Raw genomic sequence first — 25,840 nt, 5'->3', positions numbered from 1 at the left:
AGGAGAAAATTGTTCAGGAGTCTTTTAAGTCATGCTTTCAAGTAGTAATTCACTGTGAATAACTCACTCTTGATTAATATACTGTTATTCATCCCTGCTCATTTAAATTAAACCATACCCCTTGAACTAACCTTCCTATGCAGACCTTAAAAATCTGTTAACTGACTTTTCAAACTTCAAAAAGACAAAATCCATCTGCTCTGAAAAGCAGTAGCTAAAGTGCATGTTAAATAACAAAGGACTGCCCATAACCACTGGGGTACATTGAAAAAAACACACCAATCTTAGCAGCTGACTTAGTGCTTCAGTGAAGCTTCGGCACTGATCTTCAAAAGCAAATCATTACTTAATGTGTTCAGGCAATACAAATAACACAGCTTTAAAATAGCTGGAGGTAATTTACTTGAATTCTTTGTATAGTCTGAATTAACGTTATTATTACTGAACTCTACTGCATTTCAACTGAATCAACATCGAAAAGATAAAGCAGCCTTATAAAGCTCCACTAAACAGAATGTTACAAAACTTTTTCAGGTACTATATCTCTCTTCATTTTCCACGGATTTGTGACTTCCCTAAAGCCTCTGCTCTTATTCAGATACACAATTTCAATTTTTCTTTTTTTTTCTTTCTATTTTTTATTTAACAAACAGTGATCATCATGAAGTATCTTATGTAAACAGAAGAGGCTGTAATCAGCTTTCAAAAGTGATTAGAGCTGGGGCTTGTACTAGAAAAGGTAGATGTGTTAAATGAAGCTCTCAAAAACATATGATAAAAAAGATTACATACTACACAAGCAAACTATTCTGCAGCCTAAACAGCTAACACAAAAGTAAAGAAAGAAATAAGATTTGTTTATAGGGCTGGCATGGTGGTTTTTCCTGGATTCCGTATTTGTTTTTTAACTAAATGAGATCTATGAGCAGAAATTTGTCAACAAGACGATCTTGTTAACAAGAAAAAGGAAGCCAAGCTCTGAAATCTAAGTAGTTAAAAATCTACTGTAAAAATTGTTCCACCAGTACCTTCTTACTTCAGATCTACTGACTTTATTTTCCACTTGCAATTTTCACTGTTTCAGAGGAACAGCAGATTCCAAAGGTAAGACAAGTTTAATAAATTCTACAAGTACAGAAATTCAATTATATATATACACACATTGAAAATTTCAGCCATCTCTATTTTGCATTAAAAGGCACAAACCAAAGCAAATTAGACAAAGCCGAAAATATTGAGTTTATTTCACAAATAAATACAAACAACTCTGCCTGAAACAATATTTTTAATTTTGTTTTTCTCAAGTCAGCTTTTTCCCTAAGCTACAAAAAACATACACGTTAACAAAGCTCTTAAACATGGCAATATGTTTTTTCACATTTCTAATGCTAAACCAGAGGTTGTTTACTTTAAATTTAAAATTAACTTTGTTAAAATTTTTCTAACACTGGTAACATTGAAGAACTTTTACAGTTCTCAGAGATGGAGAAAAAAAAGTTGAATTATCTCAGCATCTCTGAATAAAGTACAAACACCAAAAAGATCAGAGATCTCACAGCACTGACTGACAGTGCTGAGCAGTAACAGAAAGGATGCTGAAATACCATACTAGATGGATACAACAGATGGGTAAAGAGTGGAGGAATGGAGCTGCACAACTGTTCACATGGGCTGTAGGATTTCACACAAAGAATCAGGTATTGTGCAAAAACCAAGCCACAAGCCCAGAAAGACAGTGGCGTCACTAGCAAGAAGTACGGTGCAATAAGAGTGGAACTATGAAGAGAAACAGCTCTGATGCAAAGGTAAAATCACTCCTCTTTCAGGGATTTTACTTCAGACTAGCTACAGTTTGCTACCATGGACTGAGAGCCCATGAATGGTTAGAACACAGTGGGGGCATTCCAGGAGCACATCTTCTGCAAGCAGCCTAGTCCATGTGCTCTGATATTGCTCTGTGTTGTGAACAAAAATGCAGCTAATACGCACAATCAAAAGCATTGCTTCTTCGCAATTCAAAGCAAAATATTAAAGGCAATTAACTGCATGTGCCCTTAACCTGTTCTAACTATGAAATAAAATGCTTTAATAAAAAGCCTCTATCAACCCTGGCTGTGGTAATGTTGACTTGGTAAGACCCCTCAGTTCTGTCTGGGACAATGAAAAAGCATATTTGTCAAGTGCAACAGTAAATATTGTAGGAAACAGCTGTAAAACTCTCAGCAAAGTGGGGCTTTGATCCTTGCTGATCTTCATATTGTCATAGTAGCACACTGGCATTGTCAATGTTCCCTGTATCAGCTGGATTCTTTTTTTCCAGATCACTGCTAGAAATACTGATATGAACATCTGGGAGAGGACTTGCTGCATGTCTCACTGGTAAGAAACAGCTGCACATGTACTATAATGGTTCCTATGATTCACAGTGGTATGCGTAAGAAAACAAACACCCTAACTAAAGAACTTGCATATGGGAAAGGGAGAACTGGGTATAAGGTAATTTGGCACACAAGCAGCTACCTAAGCACTAAGAAGATACCTAGAACACAGGAGTACAAGTAAATTTCTTTAAAACAAAGAAATGAACGTGTCCTGATATAAAGGCAGATAGAAGTAAAATCTAGCACTTAAGGTGTTAGAGGACTCCAAGACACAACATAGGAAAAATGAACCAAACCAATTCCTATTTAAAAAAATTAAAAAATACATGGAGTGAGATGGATTCTGTGTTTCTTCATAGCATTACTAAAGAAAAGACCCTGTGTATTAAAACCCAAGAATCAACTCAGGCTTTTACGATAAAGCCAAGTACTAGAGGAGTCAGATTCAGGTAACAGTAGCTGATGGGTTTATGCTGAAATAAGAACCTTTCCATAATACAAAGAAAATTAAATCTTAAAATGAAAAAGAAAGAATTGAACATAGTTCGAAAATTATGATTTCTAATGGTTGAGATACTGCCTGTCATGCAAAAACAACAACAACAACAACAAAAAAAACAGTAAACTCTTTAGAACAAGAGGAGAGATGCTCAGGCAATTAAACTAATGAAGAGCTTGCAATAAAAATGCTATAGGGAAATACTTTGGAAATATCAGATCTACAGACTGTTAGCTCTAAGTGACCATGCTTGTCACTTGGATAAGGATATTAAGAAGGTGGCTAATAAATTTACTGGATTAATTTAAAATTATGTTGGGAAAAAGATCAAAAATACTGGAAATATACCAAGAAATATATATATATATATATATATGTGGTACCAGCCTTCAAAAAAGTAAATAGAGCTTCATCCCTTAGTAGAATAAGGTAGATACTAAGAACAGAACGGGAGAAAAAGCTCTTTTTTTTTTAATGAGATCTAAAAAAATTACAAAATAGTGTGGGTCTATGAAAAGCCCTGACTTTTGAGATTGTGGCAAACAAAATTAATAGCAAGAATAGAGTAGTGCCTATATGAAATATTTGAAGTTTTAAAGGCAAAATTATCATAAAAGCTTTTAAATATAATAATAGTGCCTCACAGATGGTATGCTGAATAAGAGAATTTATTGCACTGAAAACAAGTGTCTGGCAACTTTAAACGTAGATTGATATTTGTTTTGAACTTAAATGCAAAAATGATGATCTGCTAGGAGATGTATTAAAATAAATGAGAGCAGAATATAATACTAAGTAACCTCCAGAGACTTAAGAAATGACCACAGGCTGGTTGGATGAGGCACAAGAATTCTATTTAGAAAGATACCATCCAATGGGTAAAAGATTTGTGGGAAGGGATGGAACAAGAAAACACAGTGAGAGAGCAAATGCTCATTAAAATCTTTAAAATCAAAGTGCAAGAGACATTTTAGCAGACTAGTATAGATATAGGTACAGATATAGTATAACGGTTAGAAATTAAGAGTCAATATAGACATAAGATGTAATGAATTCTGGAATAAAATCCTAGGATACATGCCATAAAGGTGTACTGGAACACACTTCAGATTTCTGATAAATGACTTCCTGGACTCAGAAAGTAAATTGCTAAAATAACATTGTCATCTCTGGTGATGTATAAATGGCTAAACCTCTGCCCATTTAAACAGTATTTATGGACTAAGACTCTGACCTACATATGATCTTAATTTAAGGAATTTAACTTTCTTTGTCCTTTTCTGAACCCACACTAATACAAGCTGCAGTTTCAGACTCAGCTCCTTCAACCAGCCAGTTCTTTGGGGCCTACCTGTCTCAGCTCCAAGAACACATTTTTCAGTTTAGGCCTCTGTCTTTATTTCCAAGAGGTATGCAACCTTCCAGAGGGGAAGATGGAATCTTATTCCGTGTATTGCATAACCTTTGTCAGTGAGGACAGGAGAGGAAAAGGAAACCCCTTCTTCCACAAAAACTTTGCCTCTACCATTCTCCATCCACTACAGTCTTGGGCTTGAGCCAGTCAACGCTTTCAACTTTCAATCACCAAAGGAAATTTTGATGTTCATTTCTGAACTCCCAGCAAAAGGAATTCTAGAGAATCTTGCAGAGATTCCTTCTCCAAAATAAATGGGATGCTGTGTGCTTTTTTTTTTTTTTTTTTTTTTCCTCTGCCATGAAGTGTACTCCACTGCCTTTCATTTGAGAAACTCCAGCAGTCTCTTTTCAGAGGAGAGCAAGTGAATGGCTGGTGTTCCTAACACTGCTGCTCCCAAACTCCTGAAGAAGAATCTAAGATGGTGTACTGGGAAAAAAGATGAGAGAGACTGGTAACATAAAGCTTGGAAAAGCAATAGAGGTCACTTTGTGGGGAAAGAGTTTTAAACAGAATGATGAAGTTTTACTTGATTAATTCTGTCTAAATTTAAATTGGAACAGGAAATCTGGTAACCAAACAGAATGGATGAAAGCTAAGCTAGCAGTTAGGTGAAATAATTTTGTTTACACACACAGAAAAGTCCCATTATGTGGATAAGATCGAGATCTTAACTGCGGATTAGGGAAATCACTTTTGTTGTTTGCTGCTTTATGAGACAGGAAAGAGAAGAACAAAGATAGGTACAAGGTCCACTGAGAAGAGCAAAAACATCCATCTTAGAAAAAAGAAAAAGGGAAATGTGAAACAAGAACAAATAAAAGGCTAAGTTATGTTCCACTGCACTGCTGCCAGCAGGAAACGCATTTATAATTTTTTATGCTTCAGACAATTCAGGAAAGAATGTAAGACTTTAAATAGGGAAGAGAAAACAGTGTTAGAGAGATTAAGCAGGTCTTTAAAAGTTTGCAACACAACAATCGAGAAATTTTAACGTTAATATGCAGCTGCCATTAGAATCTGACTGGTCTTCCATAGAGACCAGGAATAACACCCTGAGATGAAATGGTATCAGTGTCTCAAAGAGTTTCTCCATACAAGACATGGCCTGTTACATTTTTAAAACTTCTTTTCATTCCTGAAAATGATCTCACAAATCTGCACATTTCAAAGCATCTCTAATAACTGTTAAAGAACCTAAACCTTTCTTGGCTTAAGTACCATGATGTAAGGATATAGGAAGTTCAAATCCTTGAAGAAATGCATTTGCGTGTCTACAGGTACTACACTCTAAAATCGTAACAGCTGCCTGTTTGACAAAGTAATATCATACAAGATTTCTCCATTTCTAGAGACAAATTTAGACAATCTTCTATCTAACTGAAATAAAGATTTTCTCATTAACATCTTATAATGATAGTATCTTCTTACAATGTGAATTTAATTGCTATAATGTTAAGATAATTTAATGCTAAGAACTTACTGAGGGCTTATGATCATAAATAATTAGTCTTGACAGAGTCAGGAAGTTCGGGTAAACCCTGAAAGACCTCAGGCTATTTTTAAGTTTTGCTTTCTTTTCCTTCCTTTAACTTCCCCTTCTCTTTTCAGAATTAATTTTTTGAGAAAAATTTGCACAGAGCATTACCTTGTTCTGCACAAATGCATCTCACAGAAGATCTGGACTTAATAGGTCCCTAATTTTCTCACTAAGGAGACTAACTAACTAATCTTTCATTTAATTCTCAAAATAATAAGCAGAAACAGGTTAGCAACTACAGTAAAAATTTTATACCAGTTTATCAGCAACATTAAAACTATCTGTCTGGGAAGATGCTAGAAGGCTTTGTGGCCTCCTCCTTGTGGCAGAGGAAGGGGGTACATAACTCATGGCTTCTTTTACAAAATCTTAGAACCCATGATAACATAAAGATATGTGGAAAACAATTGAGAAGTAGGCACCTATGTAAGATTCTTGCCTTTGGAAAAAGATCTCTTTCAGTTACTCTCCTTGGCACTGGAAATCCTAGCTTCCATTATTATAGCCATTGCTACCAGCCAAACAAAACCAAAAATCGCCAGTAAAAACTATTGGCACAGTTTCCAAAATGTTTTAAAGTTTGTTGGTACAATCCAGTTGCCATATTTTGTTCATTGGAAATTCAGTGTCCTCCTGCTCTTTATTCAATATACTTCTCCCCTAGAAACTCCTCTTTGTTCATCTTTGCTTTTAAAGCACATTAGTCTACGCAAACCTGCAGTGTACAAGGAAAGGAGGAAACATAGTACGAGAAAAGTGCTACATCAAATAACAGTCAGTTGGAAACTGACTCTGAAACCAGAGCAAGTCCATAATACTTGAATATTCCAGTTCAAAACATAGCATGTGTCAACAGTACAAGTCAAAATGCTGGTATATTCAATAAATCAACAGTGTAGAAAAACTTTTTTTAAGAATCCATGAGCATTAACTATTACACTTTGTGAAACACATTAAAAAAAAAAAAGTTTTTCTTTCTTTACTGTAAATAAACAAGTCATTCTACCCAGTGTCAGCTGCATCCAGTTAGTTATTACTTGATTAGTTCACATGAAAGTGGAGAAGGAAAACATTCACAGGGATCTTGACGAACACTATGGGATGATTCCTACCATGTTGCTCTGAGACTGTGTGGCCCCATACATAGTGATGCCATTTGATGGTCCTGCTAATTGGGGTGTATCTGGTTGTATAAATCCTCTTCTGTCAATTAAACTATGGAATAATCAAAATAAAGAAAAAAAAAGAGTTAGAAATATTTCAGATCAATAACTCTCCTCAATTAAAGGACATAAAAAAAAATATAGCATACAACAAACCTTAATGCAATACCAATAACTTCAAATGTCCCTTTTAATCAATTGAAGAAGTACAAGATTTCATTTCTACTCATCATCAAGGTAAGTGCTTCCTTGTAATACTACTCTCCATATAATGTGCTGCTACTTCTCTGGAGGTTTATCAGTGACAAAAAATTTAGAAGCTGACCAGCGGGTACCATGAAAACATGTGTTTTAAACCACAGTCGTGACAGCAAGTTACAAATCTCATTAGTGCATTTTGAATTAGAATCTGTTTTAAAGTTTGATTTAAAAAAAAATATATTATTCTGTTCCTACACCTCAAAATTAAAGCTCAAGTCCCAAAATACTGATTTCTTAACAGCAGCTAATTAATCACAACATTTAGAAAGAAAGAAAGAGGAACTTTTGTTTAGACAACTTACTTGCCAGGTGCTTCATGACAGCTATCTAGCACTGCTCATAGTGCTCCACTATTCTATCAGTGATGTATTCATAAGAAATTTGAAGAAAAAGAAAAGGGTTTGTGGAGAAATTAATAAAAAGAAGTAAGAATCTATGTAAGAGTATATAAAAAAAAGAATGGAATCACCTGATGTAGCTAAAGATTTTGCTAAAGTTCCACATACAATTTTACCCTCAGTTTACTATGGTTTTACCATTTAATAATTGTATAAAAAGCTGAATGTACAGACACTAGTACTGTGTTCTACATGTGGATTAGCTCATATCACTTCTACTCAAAACAAAAACTTTTCAAAACTTTTTTTTTGTTTATGCTTCAATTCAAAGATGTTTTAATTAAATATAGTTTCAATTATAGTTCCATACATTTTAAATTCTTAAATGACAATGTTATGTTCCTGTGACATGAACAGTATTGCTTCCCATCTGGAAAACTGCAAGCTTCAGAAATCAAGAATGCTGTAAAATTTTAACAGACAGACAGACAGACAGACAGACACACAAAAGAAAAAAGAAATACGCGGCCCCGCCCCCCCCCCCCCCGCTTTTAACAGAGGATAACAAATTTTAACTGGAGGTTTTACCCTTCCTGTTACTAAAACATTGGTGTTTTAAGCCATTCCTATTATAAGAGCAAAAGTCAGCATAGAATTGGTTTTATTTGCTGATTTATGGAACCTCTAAATCCCCTTTAGGTCAAGATAGCCTCAATTTTAAAAGATAAGAACAGGACGTACAGAAAAATCTAAGGCATTTTCCCTCTCCAAAGCCAATGATGTATCCACCACTCAAAAAACAATTTAAGCTCTTGTCATGAAGCTCTGCAGAACAGGTTTTTAATGTACACTCAGAACACTTAAAAATCCATCTGAAATTAAAATCTGTCTTGTGGAAAGCACTGCTTCCAAAATCAGATGCTTGAAAAAAGTGTGTTATTATATCAGATCACTAGTTAGACCTATGTTGACAGCTATGAATCAAATTAAGATTTGAAAGTTACTGTTGAGGACTTGTAAAATGCACTCTGAATTTGCTAGCATGCGTTTCAAATGAGAAACACGATATTTAAAGGAAGTGAGGAAAGTTTAAATTATTATCTCAGTTTGCAATCCGTTTTCAAAGGCACTTGAACCTTTTGCATTATAAGCTGCAATCACTAGTAAGCTATTTTACGGTTATTTAAGGAAAAAAACAAACTTGAGTATCTAGTGATTTGGCATGCACCTGAAATTAAATATTTCAGAGTGATCTCGTTCACAAATGGAACATTAGATTCTTTATTAGATTTCAAACAGGAAGGAGCAAGGACCAAAAAAAACCATAAGGCTATAACTTTTGTTTTGAAGTTAGAAATTTTTTACAGTCACAAAGTATCTCCCTGCAGAAACTCTACATTTACTTTATCATCTAAAAGAAGTTACATTAGTGTACGGAATTTAGGAAAAAAATGTACAACCTCTGTGAAAACACAGGAGCCAGTCTGGTCTATTGTGTGTGGCTAATTGTATCAGTCAAAGCAGTTATTTCAAATACTAAGAAATATTATATACTTTTAATAGCTATGTCCACGTGGAGTCAAAAGAATTTGAAGAAAGGCATTGAGTTTTTATGTCACATACTTCTATGAAAAGCAAAAGAGCAGGATTAAAGGGGTGGCTTCTGACACTATCCCCAGAGGCAGGAAGCAGAGGCAGGGTTACTCTTTCCCACTACAGGGATTACAGTGCTAACCCAGTACGAGGAAATCTTATCTCAGGTATCTCCTTAGGAAAAGATGCCAGCCTCTCCTGCTGACCTCCTGCTGCCCTGAGGAAGATTCTCTGGTGTTCACAAGAGCAAAGACAGAAATCCCACTTCCAGCGAAGCACCTTAGCCACTGTCATTTCCTCTTTCTTTCTCAATAGTACAGATTCATACCTACATTATTCCAGACAAAGCAAACCAGCTTCAACAGATGAATACTGTCACAAAAATAATCTACAAGATGAAAGCCATTTTCTACAGAGGAACTAGGCCTCTACTGTACACCTATTAGATGAGCTATCTAACCACTGGGCACTGAAGTAAGAAGAAGGAGTTGTGCCTTTCCTGCTGCCAGTGTTTTTTTTCCTCTAGTGTTAACTGTCTTATATTTAATTCAAGATGAAAAAACATAAAAGCATATACAGCCTTGACTATACAAACATTCTGGATTTGTAAAGTGAAAATTGTATATAACAGAAATGAATCCAGTAAACTTTCTCTGGAATTACTTTGGGTTAAGAGAAACAAAATCATCTTGGTGTATATATGTTAAGAGTAGCACAAATAAAAAATATTGTCAATTTAAATAACAGATTTCTGAGTGTAAAGGCAATATGAACAACTATCAAACTAGTTGTAGAATCAAGGTTCCAAGTGTATCGCTCTTCTAGACTCATGTCACATCTGTTAGATATATATGAGTCTAATTAACTTTCAATAGCCCATCATGCAATATCTAATCTAAAACCTACCTTTTAAATTATTATTGCCAGCAGTTATTAACTGCAGTGGCAAAGGTTCAAAGAAGAAGTAAGTTTATTTTAACTTCAGACATCAACCTTAAATCCACATATTTTACAGGACCTGATCAATAGCTTAGTCTAACCACAATTTACTGTCTCTTTAATACTGAAGAAAAGTTTTAGTTAACACTTCTAACAGACAGTAAAACAAAACATTATTTTAGTTGAGTAAACTCAAGAAGTCTGAAAGAATATTTTTCTATCAATCATCAGCTGTCTTCATTTACACTAACAGTATTTTTGATACTCTTACCTTGGAGAGAGGGGCCCACAGAGTGCAGCACAGCAATTAGTAAAGATGTTGCCATAACTGTATGGATTATAGTTTTCTTTACCTCTTTTATTTGACCATGATCCTTTAATCTGAAGAGATATGAACAAGATGCATCACATGTAATACAATATGGAAAATGACAGAGACAATTTAAGGGTTACCAAAGCAGCAGCATGGTGCTTACATCAGAGGCAGACCAGAGAAAACCCATGATTACACTTTCCTAACAGCTTTGGACCGTTATGAAAGCTGGAACCTGAAATCTTACAAGCAAGCACAGGCTTTACCTCAATAGATTTAGACAGCCCAAAATCTCAAAGGACCAGTACACTCACAGCAGGAATTTCAGCATCTAAACATGTTTTGCAAAATGGTCTAAGCTTAATTTTACAAATATTACAGCCTGTTCTACAGAAGAGGTTTGACTGCAACATACCATTATAGCCAGCAATAGAGCACTTGTTTCCCATACCCTTGGGTAACTTCTCAAGCTGTCCAATACCACACAACATCATTTTCCCATACAGCCCACAAATGGCTCTAAAATATTATGAAGTAATTGCAGTCATTACTGCCTTTTAGTCCATACTATGTTTTCTTTTAGACAATCTTACTTTTCTGTTTGTGAGGTGCTTGAGAGCCTGGGTAATATACCTTACTGTATTCAGCTGAAAATGTGTGCCTTAAATGAAGTTACAGAAGAGTTTACTTGAAATTCAGATATGCTACACTCCTACAGTTCCCTGCTGTATGACTTTCAACAATCCAAAAGAGAGATTTGAGGACTCCTTGGTTGGATACCTGATACAGAGGTACAATTCATTCCATGTCTGCTTGGTAAGTTTTTCCTGGTTGATTGGTATTTTTTTCAAGTTTATAATTGTAACTGTGACCTTAAAATAATAATAGAGTGTATATTTGACAGTCCCAAAAATGCTACTTCTATTTCAAAAAATACCTATGAGAAAAGTACAACAGAAAATTACAGTAATTTTTAACCTGCAGTAATTTGTTAGATTTGTTAGATTCCAACATGCTTTCTAACATTAGCTGACTAGCTTTATTTCCTTCTTTCATTCATTTCCTATCTCACCTGTTAGTGAGGAAATGACACACCAAGCCTCCACACATAGTTAAATATAATTTCACACTGAAACAACAGAAACCTATGTGCAAAATAGGACAACTGCAGAAATGAGAAAGTTGACCTTTGAATCAATTACATACTCCTTACTAGAGGTTTTAGATCTTAGAGTGGAAAAGACATTTCAAAGGAAAAAAATATGATAAAAGATGAAGTTTTAATTTTGAGAATTCAGCGTTTTCTAAAGTTAGTGAATTTTGAGTCAAATGATATTTAGGACTCCAGGTAAAGAAAAATAATGAAAAATTAGTAATTTTCTACTGAATTGAAGCATATGAAATATACTCATTTCTTTGTCTTCTCTCTTCTGTACTACATTTCCTAATTCAAAATACAGGTCCTGGGGGTGTAAATCATAATGGGCGCACTGTGTAACCACTACATCTTCAAGCCACAACTACAGTCCAAAAGAGCTCTTCTCCTATTTTGAATCAAGCATGACCAGGTTACTTCCTTCTTTACTAGCCAGGCATTCACAAAACTATGCACCTATGAGTGGAGTGCTCTGAGAACTACAGAGAAAAACTGCATATGATTAGAGATCTCCTCATGACTACAATATAAAAACGTATGTAGAAATATACTATGAACTTACATCTTCATTTGTTGTTTGATTGGAGCTGATCAAATACGTGTGAAAACCTGAGAGGCCTACAATGGACCATACAGAGAAAAAACACACCACAGCTTCCAACACAGTAATTGAAAGTCAAGGAAATATATGCAAATGAAAAAAAAAAAAAAAAAAGATATTCAATAACAAGCAGTTACAAAGTTCAGGGTAGTCACCTTCTAGTCCCCAACTGTCTTGAGATCTTTAGGGCACTTCAAAAGGGTCAGCAAAAGCCAAACTCAGAAAAGCACACCTATTGTCAGTATGCTTTGGTACACAGACCACTGAACATCACTGACACCAGCAAATGCTTAAGGGCCTGCACAGTGAAAAAGGACAAACTACTGAGCGGTTCTTATCTCAACTGCTGAAATTCAAACTTACATGTTCATTTTGTAAATGTTATCACACTTCTTTTAAGATAGGTACATTGAGAAATAACAGTAAATAACACTTCTGGTGGGCTGAGGGGAACATCGAATACAATATAGGTGATCCAAGGCTAAGTAGCAAAGACCGAGTAGATATGTTTGTAAAAATATTTAGCGTACAATGGGGATGTTGAGCAAGGACTATAGGCTCTAGATCTGTTCTCATAAAATAAAAAGTCAGAAAACTGCTTCCAATTATATTTAACTAACTGTCCTGTCTTTCTTCTGTTACGGTGGTTAGATGTAGAACATGATGCTAACACTAGCATCAAGTGCGTTAGCCCAACTAAAATACAAAATTAACTTGCTCTTTCAACACCCCCCAGATATATAATAACTGAATACATTCTACTCTATAACTGTGGGGGTGTCTGAATGGCCCAGCTTTGGCAAACAGCCAGGACAACAACAACTGTTAAGCTTGTGAGCATAAACAGAATCACAAAATGGTTTCAGTTGGAAGGGACCCTAAAGCCGATCCAGTTCCAACCCCCTGCCACGGGCAGGGACACCTCCCACCACACCAGGTTGCCCAAATCCCCATCCAGCCTGGCCTTGAACACCTCCAGAGATGGGGCATCCACAGCTTCTTTGGGCAACCTGTGCCAGTCCCTCACCACCCTCAGAGTGAAAAATTTCCTCCTAATATCTAATCTCAACCTACCCTCCTTCAGTCTAAAATATTTACCCCTTGTCCTATTACTACAGGCCCTAGTAAAAAAATCCCCGCATTTACATTTTGAAAGGCTGGAATAAGGTCTCCCAGAGTCCTCCCTTCTTCAGGATGAATGACTCCAACTCTCTCAGCCTTAGTTAGGTTAGGCTTAAATACTTGGGGTAGGCTTGAATACTCATAACTGTATATTATTTGTCCATAACTGATAGGAAGACTGGGAACCCCCAGTTGATTGCTGGCTAATTATATGTCATCAGTGAATCAACAAGCTGCTTCAGCCCTATTTTGGTTTAAACTCCATGAACTGAATGGTTTTTCAATGCAAGAGTAACCTTTACCTTTTCTAATTTCTCCCAATGGGAACAATGCAAATGAAAAGCACAGAATTACCTTCCTAAGTTTAGTATAAAAGTTTTTTTTTTTTAAAAAAAAAAAAAAAAAACAACAACAACAAAAAAAAACAGGCAATGCTATTAGATTGTCTGTTTTTCATCTTGCATCTGTAACTCCTTTTATTTGCTTTCAAACTGCTTCTGTTTTCACTCCTTATAAACCGCATAACCTGAACGCCACAAAGAAGTAACTACATCTTAATAGACTGTTATACTAAGAAAGTCAGTCAGCACCCAGTGTTGCATACTTACTACAGTTTATGTAATTCCTTTAACTCTAAAGGAGTCATCATCTCAACACAAGACAACAAAGTAGCTTCTAAACTTCATATACTCAGGCAAAAAGAGCAAGTTTCTATGGAAGGTTTCCTGTCCATAGTTTTTTTTTTTTAAAAATCATTATTATTTTTAATTTTTATTTAGTTTCATTTACCTATAACAGCCATGAACGCGTAATACATTTGCTTCTAGAATGCTATTTTCTGCAACCCTTAAATAGTGATTTTTTTTAGGGAGCATGAATCAAAAGCAGAAAAGGTTTTGGTTGCTAGAAAAATTGATAGAATAGATCATAGATCAGTTAGAACAAGACAATGGGAAAAGGATATGATAAAAATAATCTGTATACTAACTGCATGCTAACCTTTAAAGAAGCCAGTTTCCAAGACAACAGTAATTCAAAATATTCCAGAACGAGGACACAGCCTTGAAAGATACAAATAACATTCTTACCACTGAAGCTATCAACAGAAGAGAAATATGACAGCTCCTCACCATTATACAGAGACACAGGCTGGAAAATGCATGGATGGACATAATTAATTGCAATAAAATATCCTAATATTAGTTAACAGTGAAGAGTCTTGTACCGCATGTCTGCTCTGACCTAATGAATTGGGAAATACATGAATTGTCTGTATAATTTTAAAGTGGTTTAAAAAACAGAAAAGAGCTGTTTGCTTTATGACCCAATCTGTTTCAACAGCAGCCAAATGACCAAAGTGTATTGCTGAGCAGCATGTTCTGACTACTCTGTCATCTCCTCAAACCATGTGGAGAGTCAAACCAACACAGGCTAGGAAATTACTCTCAGTTGGCTGCGGAACAAGCATAGCTTAAAGCAAGGAGAATAACTGAGAATGGCTAAGGAAGCAGATTGTTGTTAGCAGGCAGCTCAGAAGGTGTAAAACAGCCCCCAAAAAACTGGACACAATACAAGTCCACCTAATTGGGCTTTGGGAGGTGTCCTGGTTTCAGTTAGGATAGAGTTATTTTTCTTCTAGTAGCTGGTAGGGTGCTATGTTTTGGATTAGGATGAGAAGAGTGCTGATAACATGCTGATGTTTTAATTGCTGCAGAGCACTGCTTACACTAAGCCAAGGACTTTTCAGCTCCTCGCTCTGTCCTGCCAGCGGGCAGGCTGGGGGTGCAGCAAGAGCTGGGAGGGGACAAACCCAGGACAGCTGACCCAAACTGGCCAAAGGGGTATTCCATACCATCTGACGGCATGCTGAACAATATATAGGGGTGGCTAGCCAGGGTGGGGGGCCAGCTGCTTGGGGTTGGGCTGGGCGTCGGTCAGCGGGTGGTGAGCAATTGCACTGTGCATCAGTTGTTTGTACATATTGTTATTTTATTATTTTCTATCTTAATAAACTGTCTTTATCTCTATCACAGGCTTCACTTTCCCGTTTCTCTCCCCCATCCCAGAGAGGGAGGGGGGAGGGTGAGCAAATGGCTGTGTGGTGTTTAGCTGCCAGCCGGGTTAAACCACAACAGGAGGGTAGAAATTGTAAGAAGGACTGTAGATGAGTACTGCTCAGTAGAATCTATGCACCAAGACCAAGAGGGTAAATCACTTGGTCAGAAGAGGAACCTGAGAGGGAGAGGCACTCTCTGCAACCTCACCAAAAGAATGAGCACACCAGTAACAAGATGTTTCTTGCCAAGATTACACTTCAGAGGGTCAAAATACAAAAGTTAGTCTCCTACTGACAGAGAAGGGAATTCCTCAGACTTCATTTTGGATCTCAGTTTGAGGAACTGGAAGATCTCTAGAGCAGGTGGTTTTATGTTAGCTTAGCATGACTGAGCCTGTTAATTAAGAATGCAATACAAAAACGAAACAAAAACAAAAACAATATTCTCAAAATAAAGCATAGCTTTTTAGCATAATATGGTATCTTGCACAGGCTTTTTAGCAATACGGACATGCAACGTCCTCCGTGTCTGAATGAACTGATGCAACATTCCCAATACCATTCAGACAATTTAATTTTTTACTGCTTTGAATCATAACCAAGCTATTAAATTGTCCAATGTGTCACTATCAAAACAGGCCATTTCAACATGACTGAATACAGATCCTGTCAAATTGGCACATCCCTGAATGCAAATTATGAAGAAGCAGCCTATTGTTCCTGTACAAGGGTCCTCAAACGCGTAGTCAATTACCTTTTGATTTAAGGACAATTGAAAGCTATTCTTGTTTGAACAACATCTGAAAGAATAATCTTTTGTAAGAAGTAATTGTAATAGTTTTATTTGGAAGCTACTGTTGTGCTACTTAGAATAGTTTGTTTGTGGTTTGTAAAATTATTTGCACACTAAGAAAATTTAAACACTGGTTTTGCTTAAAAGGGAGTTTGCAGCTCACGGGCTCTACCTAACGAACACACGTTAAAGAAAATCATATCTACAGAATTTGTAGAATTTGACACTTAGAAAATCTACCTGGAAAGAGTGGTTTGCCTTTATATACAGCAACAAATGACTGAGCAAACAGGAAGGGAGTTTCTTTTCATCTACCGTCAAAAAGAGAAAACTTCATGATGTGCAGTGTCCAGAAGTTTTCTTGGCAGGAGTATGGAAAAGAATTATTTTTAAAATAACTTTATGAGAGGTGCAAACTGCTTATTCTGACATAAACCATTCAAAACATCCATAAGAGGTGCGAGGGTTACAGTCTGTACAGAAATGTAAGGAAGACATTAAAGAGAATTTCTGTCAGCTTCCCATTTTTCTGTTATGTTAGCTGCTTTCAGGTAGGATCAGGAAGATCCTTTTCCATTCTCACTTAGTGGAAAATACACAAAAAGCTCCCCTGAAATGATAAATAGAACACCGGGCATTTAGAGAACAGTAGTCCCCCAGCATGCATGTGCTTACTTCTATGTAACTTAACAGAAGTTAACTCTTGAAAGTGACTTCCCTAAAAACAGTAAGGCAATGTAAAAATACTTCTAGGAACTGAACTCTTCAGAGACAGTTGTTTCACAATCTATTTTTTCTATTCTGACAAGAATCAGCCATTTCAGATATTTTTTACTGTAAGAGCAGAAGAATCTTTTGATATTTCAAATGAAACCACAGCATGGGCATAATGTGAAATATATTCATGAATTCCATCACAAATACACAGAACGTATTTCCCTCACACATGAAAACTACAGTTAAGGGTACTGCTTGCAAAAGATGATGAGTAAGAAAAACCCAGACTAGTCCCTTTCCTACCTCTAACATGTGGTGAGAAATCCTGTTGTGCAAGAAGTGATGAAATCATTAATTGATAAAATCCCAAATGTACATATCCAACAACATCAACAAAACAAAAACACATCTCAGATGTTACTTTACAATAAGATCTAAAACCTGTTTCAGTGAAAGGATATCTTGCAGGACTGTCCTTGAGGGCATTGAGGAACCCTGTTTGTTGAGAACCTGTAGGAACAGAACCCAAATTACCAACTCAGTAAGAAATTGGACTACAGGCTGTTTTCACCATATTGCATACACAGTATTTGAAGAACAACTGAATAATCATAGTATAGAGTTTACTAATGTGAATCCAAGATTATGTTATTCAGCAAAAACAAATCAGAAAAAAAAAAAAAAACAACAAAAAATACTTGTGTATGTTATCAGGTCTAACATTTGCAGAATATTTTCTCAGTAATACCAATTTGATGCATGCATACTTTCCTTTGAACAAGACTTCTGATTATCCCTGTTCTTTTTAGACCTAATATGGAAACAAAAAAATGTAAGCTTTTTTTTTTTTTTTTTTAATTCTGGAACACCAGTTTTCAAAAGCAGCCTCTTGACTTAGAAAATTTACACCAAAAACCCAGATTCTCAGCTTTCGCTCCTTTATTCTGGAAACAGCCAAAGTTTTCCAGATTATAATATATTTCTGCTCCTACTGCACCTGTGTTGAAGGTTTTTTTTTTTTTTTTTTTCCCTTTTAGTACATGCTAATTGCCTCTGAAAAATAAAAGATATCTACTAGCTGAAAGGGCTCCAGAACAGCATGCTCCAGTGATCTGGAGATGCAGAATTCAGTTCCACAACCATGAGATATTTATCAAAAAGGGCAATTTGACTGCTGGCTGATATATATGCAGCAAGTGAATTTATCTGTAGAAACTGACTCAGTGTCACATAAGACACATACTTGTTGCATTTTACTGTGCAATTTAAATTGTATAAATGCATCAAGTTGAAATTATTTCCCATTAGCTAAATCCATCTGAAAGTTTGTCTGAGGAGAGAAGAATCCTGATTAATCAAGATGTCTTTCAAACAAAAGAGAAAAGTCTGTGTATATCCTGATATCTGACCTGTGCAGTCAATTTTACTGTTTACCATTAAAAAGGGAACATTACTTACCTTGTATTTTGAGTCTTTTCAGACTCTCATAACCTGGTCTTAGCCTCAAGGCACAAGACTAGAGGAACTTTCCCCTACCTTCTTACTGTTTTTAGGATCCTTAATGACAATGGCAGCAGGTAGCTGTGATCTCTGTTCCCTACTGCTGGTCACACTCTTACAAGCAGTTCCCATTGTATCAGAAGGGGAAGTTTTCCTGACTCCAACATACAGCTGAAGTACTGATACCTCAAACAAAGATGAAAAACTGAAGACATACTAGTATTGAAAACGTTTTAAGCTTGGGGAGACAGAAGAAAATCTTGCAAGACAATACCTTTAAATTAGCTGATATACAAAGTCTATTTATTATCTTTACTAATACTATGTGCAAAGATTCTTAAACCCGGAAAGGGCAAATTTGCAAACGATGTCTTGAAAATAAGGCCACAGAAAACAAGAAGTTTGCTGTATCTCATATCTCATTACCACATGGGTTTACCAAAAAATTATTGAAGTGGCAGCATGTAAGACTTATTAAAAAAAAAAAAAATGACACATTTCAACAAATTGTCTATATCAAGAGATATTTAAAATAAAATAGGTTTCCTCTGTAATCAACAAGGTCAGAGAAGGTACTTCTCTATTAGGATGAACTAGGAAAGATTAAAAAAACCCACACAAATGCCTTTAAGTCTTTTGTAAGCATCCCTCAGCCCCTTCTCAAAAGGATATGGTCCAAAGGCATTCAGCCCAATACGGGCTGATTTTTTTTTTTGATACAGTCAAGAATATATCAGATAAATCTGAATGCTGAACTTGAAGCTGAAATGAATTAACATCAAGGAACTACTCACAGTTCATACCTGCTCCCATTGCCTTTGAGGACCAAACAGTCTTTAGAATTAGGGAGATTTTTGCTGTCTCATCCAAGGTAGATAAACCTCCATAGTGCGAATGTTTTACAGCTGATACACTTAGACAAGTTAGCACTTAACATTTACTGTATGTTACCTCTAACACCTATACAAAGCTGAAGTTCTTCTCAGCCACACAGAGGCAAAGTTAATCTCTCTGATCTTTGTCTAATTCGCACTTAGAATTAGATATGGATGCTGTGAAGTTAAAATCCACTAGATAAATCAACATGACATACAAAATATGAAATATCGGCATAATATTGGTAATTCTTATGCTGAAAAAAAGCATTGTAGTTTTTGTGAAATCAAGGTAGGTTCAAGGAAGCTTCAAAAGTAGCTTTATATTGTCAGACCAATTGTTTTCAACTGCTGAATTTTAGCAAAGTAAGGTGACAAAAAACATGATGATGCCTTAACTGTAAAAGGTATGCAAATACATGCACATGTATACCCAAATAAATTTTGAGTATTAATGGAAAGTGTTCTCTTTCCAATAATTACTATTCCCTTTTAAACAATAGGGTAGTTTTTCCTCTTCTCTTTAAACTGACATTAGAAAGGCCTTATCCAGCAGTGAGAACAGCTTGCTGATCCAGACTCCCCAAAATCACGGCCCCTAGCTCTAGCGCTACATTTCTGAACCGTGTGAGAGCCACTCGGTACTTTTGCCCTTCTTTTGTGAAGCACGAACAAGAGTAGTAGTTGTGTTTTTTGAACTATAAACTTTCATCCCTTCGAAGCATAAATTATTTAGGAAATTAAACATAATCTGGTATATTTTTCAGTAAAGTGTTCTCTAAATACTGCCATTATCAAGTTAGCTCTATAAATGTGTTATAAACTAAAATTATTACTTCTGTCAGGTTTGCATTGTAACACAGAATATAAAGAAATGATCACATTTCCAAAATGACTAAAGAAATACTGTTCAAGGCAATATCCTACATAATTATTGAAATATTTTAATGTGTCCTGATGAAAATGTGTTAAAAACCCCTACTATATACAAAAGGACTTCTTTTTATGACAATTCGTAACCTATCACCACAAATTGGATCGTCATCATACAGGAGCTAACACAATTTGTTATGTGTTAAAATAATAACAACAACAAAAAACAAAATAACAAAAATGAACACCCAAAAGTCTGGGAAATATCTTCTTTAAACCAAATTCAGAATACAAATAAAAATCAATCTCAAACTCATGTATATTCATCTAACCATAGCTTATCTGATTCACTCCATTATAAATTGGTCATTCTCAGAATGTCGTGCAAATGAAAGTAACATGTTAAAAATAGGGTAGAGAAAGATGTAAAACTGAACAGTGAACAAAGAAGTGTAAAATAGGTCAAAACTAGTTTCTAGTAGTTTACCTTTTTGTTTGGATGACAACTGACCTATGAATACTCTTAAAAAAGAAAAAGTTCCTTGGGAAAACTATGCTAATTGTATAATTAGACATACAGTATACATGCTGCTTTTCCAATAAACTGCCTATAAAAGGACAAAAAAGATCAGAAACTTAGCACTATTAAGGTAAAGCCAGTGCTAGATCAATGACTACCATGACCAGGGTCTGCTACAGACCAGAGTGGGAGTCACTGGGAGGGGTTGTGAAGCTTCAGCGAAAAGGCAAATAAATAAATAAATAAACAAACCCTGAATGATCAAAAGATTAACTTAAAAGTAAAAAACTCAAGTAAATGGCTACATACGTAATCTGATTTCACCAGCATACTTACGAAGGATGACGTGGGTGATAACGAATGCAAATATAAAGACTGTCAGAAAGGACAGAGATAAAATAAACATATAAAAAAATCTGTAGTTTCTTTTCCCCACACAGTTGCCTACCCAGGGACAGTGGTGATCAAACCGTTCTGAAATGAGAGGCAGAAGAAAAAAATGGAAAACGATTAATAAAATGCTGTTTACTTGGAAAAAAGCTCGCTGAATACTTTATTAAAAATCACGAGTTATTTGGCATTTGCTACTAGCCCCAGAGAAATTCTTACTTAGAAGGGAAAAAGAAAAGAAAAAAGGAATATTTTAATGAAAATTTATAGCTTTTAAATAAATTAAAGTATGACTGAGGTGAGCGCCCATTAAACTTGCAGCATTATTATGATAAATTGTGCAGTCAAACCAAAAAGCTTGTATTTATCCACTGTTACATGGAGCAGTACCAATTCAATTGCATTTTTTTCAAAGCAAGGATATTTTCTTCCAGTGACTCTCCTACTCAGAATTAGTTTTTGTATTTACATCTGTCACGATGACATCTGACTTTTATGCCCACTACCATCCCATCCATTAATTATGACATATGAAATATTCACACCCTCCCACTTTTTTTTTATTGCTTTACTCAAAGTATTTTCCATTGTAGACCACCTTTTTTTCAACTCAGAGTTGACGCTGCCTTACAGAACCATTCAGAACAGTAAATCCATTTACACAAACCATTTTTCAAGCATTAAGATTTAGGCAGCCTTGTAAAATTTGCTTATACTTTTCTTTACTAAGCCGAACCCTTTCCCTTTATTTCCCTGAGAGGCTAATGGGGACAGGAGGAGGCCAGGGCAGTTCAGTATCATGCGTCCCAAACACCGGTGCTGGAAAACAGCAGCGGGACCAGTGAGCCCTGCAGCTCCAGGCAGCCGGGAACCTCCTCATCCCAAAACACTGGGTAATGAAAATGGAGCCATTGTCAGGAAACAAAAGGGCCTTTCGTAACTGGAGAGATTACACTGCCATAATGTCAGAATTTTTAATTTCTAATCAAATCCAAGATCATAACACATGACAGATGCTCTTATGCCGACTGACTCTCACCCTCTGATCCTCATCCAAACCCTGTTTTGTTTTCTGTGACTTTTATGCTTCCATTGACGTACAATATCAAACTATTTGTAATTGCACAGGAAAGGCAAGCTATAAATTTGAAGTCCTTAAGCTCTATGTTAAAAAGGCACATCTGTTCAAACACACCAGTTTATTTTAACTATGGCTTTATGTTAAAGACCTACATGGGAGGTTTTCCTTGAAGGATGTATTTAGGATTATCTCCATTTAGAAAAAAAAAAAAAATCAAAACAAGAGGCACAACAGATTTCTGAGTTCACCAGACTTTCAGGTTTTTTAATGGTTTTGTGTAACAGATGTTTAGACCACATGTTTCTGCCATAAATCTGTTTCAAATTCCAATGGGGCTATTCAAGGTGAAGTTGCTGAACTTACTTAGGATAAGGCTTCAGAAACACTTTGATTTAGAGAGACTGCTAAGAATACCAAGAACTAAATACCTCCAATATCTAAAAGAGTTGGCAATTTATTCAGTGGAATACACTGTTATTTCCAAAATAAGTAGCCGCTATATTTCAATAGCGCTGATTTTTACATTTGAGCTTCTGAATGAGTCCTTATTGTCTAATAAACACTTAACTTCATTTAATGAGTACCTAACATAACACATGAGCAAATAATACTACAAAGTAAAATACAGTTATAGAGACTTCTAAAAAGTATAATCCCAGGGTATTTTTGCACCCTAGTGCTTCAGGAAAAAAAAAAAATCATGACATGTCTTTAGAAAATTAATTCCATACATTCACATTAATTCTCTTCTATGCTCACACAGTAGAAATCAACAAATTCTACTGACAGAACGCTCAGTTTCTGGCTGTGAAACAATATTTAAATATATGTATGTGCTTGATACATGCAGATAAATGCACACATACAAGCACACACATATGTGAATACACACACCTATATGCAGGTACATACACATCAACATATACTTCTTAACAGAGACTTATTTTAACTTACTTGACCCTCCTCTCTATTTCCATCTTCAAACTTTTTTGGTAAGCTGAAAGGCTCTGATTGCTCAGTAAATACCTTGCTTAAATTGTGAAGCCAAGTAACTACCTAGTGTATTTATAAAGCAGAAATGGACAGAAAAGGCTAGTTGAAAAAAACATCGCTACAGCGCTAAATGTGAAACAAGCCTAACAAAGAAAGAGAAGTACTAGAGGATTTATGTGAGTTATGAATAAACCAGGCCTCATTTTTCCCAGACAGTCATAAAATACAAAGGGATGTGACATTTATGCTATAATGCCACAAAATAGTATCTTAAATAGCAAGGGATTAGAAAACAGCCAATCCTGGCAAAATGAGCAGACGCACACTAAGCAGAAACTCCTAGCACTGTTGAGAAATATAAACTCTCTTAAGACTAGAGCTCTTTCTTCTTCCTTGCAAAAAGAACTAACTTAATAAGTATCAATGAAGAAATGAAGTATCATCAAGTTCCCCTCCAGAAGCCTGCAAACTGAACAAACAATTTGGAAAAGGAAGCTTTTGCCTTTGGTAATGGACAATGCTAAAAATTATCATTAATTTTTAGTAACAAAAATTAAGATGCACCTTCATCGAGAAATGAGAAAAATACCAATGCTGAGAGAAGCTGGGGATTCTGGCCCTTGTGAACCAAAAATGCAGGACAAATATAAATACAACTGATTCATGTTATTAAGAATCATGGGCTGTTTGGAGGTGATGGCTGTGGTTTTGGTTTGAATTTATAAAGTATCCTGGCATAGTTGCTGTATTTATACACTTATGCCAAACTTAATGTAAAAATCTTTGCAGCAAATGAAAAAAATCAAAATACTGCTAATACAAGCTCTTGCTGGTTGAAAGTATATTCAATGAGGAAAGAAGGAGCTACAAGGTCTGGAGCTTGTCTATAGAAGCATCTCAGGAACAAAGAAGCTTTGACAGATCATCATTGTGCACTCAATTTTAAGCGAATAATCCAGGTATCTGCTGGATGCGGTATGGTGTTACAGCCATAACAACCTAACGGAGAACTACTGAAAAAGACAGTCCTGCTTCTCCTCTTCTGTGAACCATCACTTGTCCGTGTGTTCTCCTTCCATAGACTGGTGCACGTTTTACCTTGTGGGGGGCTGGTTCACAATGTCAGACTAACTTAAAACTAGGGTTAATTTTCTGTTCTTTAGCTTCAAACCAGCTCATCACAGTATCAGACAAACACCGAAGCTGTCCCAAGTGAAGAAGACCGAACACACCGCCGAAGAAGGGATGACCCTTTCTGAAGCAGCTCAGTGTTAATTCAGCTCAGCTCTAACATTAACCTTACTACTGGTTAACACTTGCCAGGACTGCAGGTGAAATTCAGTTTTAATTAATTCAGTTTTAATTTCAGCATCTGAGAACAAAAGCAGATGTAAACAAAAGAGACTGAAAAAATGTGTGAACAATTTATAAGATGAAAAAAGGAGACAGGTAAATGGAGACTAAAAGTGCTGCTGTAAAGACCACAGAAAATCAAAGACGTAAGAAACCTCAAGAGATGTCAGCAAACCTCCAAAAGCAACTTTATTTTACCAGTTTGTCCTAAGTGATCTAACTTGGAATTTGGCTTACTACTTAAGCTAACCAGCACCTTCGTAACCAAAGCCCAAGCGTGAGGCCTCACAGGATAACTGAGCCAAGCTAAAAGCTCAGTAGTAGTGAAAGAGGCGGTCCTGTGCTGCCCTTCCCATCACCTCATCCCACTTCCTTCTTTCATTGTCTAAGCTGTTGCTGAGTCAGCTCAGTTCACCGAACTGGCAGGAAAGAAAAAAAGGAAATTATTTTGTTGGTTGCTCGGTGAGTAAAACTGGCTTACCAGCGGCTGTCTTACTAAGGGCTGTATGAATGGGCACAAAGGCGAGAATCACATGAGAGGGCAAAAAACGGAGAAGTTCAGATGATGTTGCCCTAGAAGCGGTGAGCTGTCGGCATGACCCAGTGGTCTCATTAAAACTCACCCAGTGATATATGGGACTGGGACCCCATAGAAGAACACACAAGTTACATCATGCTTTAGACACTTCTCTCACTTTTTAACTTCCCTGAAATGTTTAGATCTGATAACTTGCTTAAGAAACATTAACTGCTGAATATCACAGATAAAACCAAAAATGGTAACATCTCCCATTTTAATAAGCAATGGACAGTTTGGGCCTTATAGCCACAGAGCGTTTCCTTTAGAAGCCACGTGGAAGCTTGTTCGTTGATGCTCAGAAGCAAAGAGCCAAACCTCTGCTTCTCCACAGCACAGCATGGAGACTCCTTAAGTCCTTAAATGCTCAGCTTCCACTTTTCAATCCCTGAGCTCCAGGAAACCATGTACAAAATGATTTTAAAGCTTTCTTCCTTCTTTCAAAGCAATCAATAAAAGCTTTCTAACTTACCAAGAACAAAAAAAGTGTTTTTACACAGAAATTTTACAGGCCAGCCTAGTCCTTCAGCTTGCAGCTTTTGTTGTCTGGAGGCATTGTGATTTCAGAAACGTTTATTATTATTTATGAACTATTTCCTTTTGCCTTTGCTCGACTGGATCCCTGCACACCAACATATGTTTTCTAAAGCTTAATGCAAAGGCAGGTCTAAGGAAGACAAAAGGTCTACAGGTACAAAACCATCCAGGTCACACTAAATTGCAGATTCCAGTGAGCACAAGTCAGAATTCACTTGGCAATTCCCCCATCTCATTCAATTAAAGCATTGCATA

General features: G+C 36.1%; 1 protein-coding gene across 5 annotated transcripts in view; it reads right to left on the bottom strand.

Annotated features, from left to right (window-relative positions):
- The window catches only part of ZDHHC14 (zinc finger DHHC-type palmitoyltransferase 14), a 105,714-nt gene that overhangs the window by 3,181 nt on the left and 76,693 nt on the right, over window positions 1-25,840 (bottom strand). For 4 of the 5 annotated variants that reach the window (XM_035320147.1, XM_035320149.1, XM_035320148.1 and 1 more), the window contains exons 4-8: window positions 20,991-21,128; window positions 17,348-17,396; window positions 12,160-12,262; window positions 10,400-10,509; window positions 6,947-7,049 (exon numbers count right to left, since the gene is read on the bottom strand). In XM_035320147.1, coding sequence (XP_035176038.1) covers window positions 6,947-7,049; window positions 10,400-10,509; window positions 12,160-12,262; window positions 17,348-17,396; window positions 20,991-21,128 — 503 coding nt within the window. Of the gene's footprint in view, window positions 1-1,028; window positions 1,126-6,946; window positions 7,050-10,399; window positions 10,510-12,159; window positions 12,263-17,347; window positions 17,397-20,990; window positions 21,129-25,840 lie in introns of all 5 variants that reach the window. The other variant, XR_004749083.1, reaches the window with a different exon arrangement.

This window comes from Oxyura jamaicensis, chromosome 3, assembly GCF_011077185.1.
Source record: "Oxyura jamaicensis isolate SHBP4307 breed ruddy duck chromosome 3, BPBGC_Ojam_1.0, whole genome shotgun sequence".
NCBI lineage: Eukaryota > Metazoa > Chordata > Aves > Anseriformes > Anatidae > Oxyura > Oxyura jamaicensis.
Note: the sequence above shows the minus strand (reverse complement) of the source record. Positions and strands in the feature narration are given on the sequence as shown.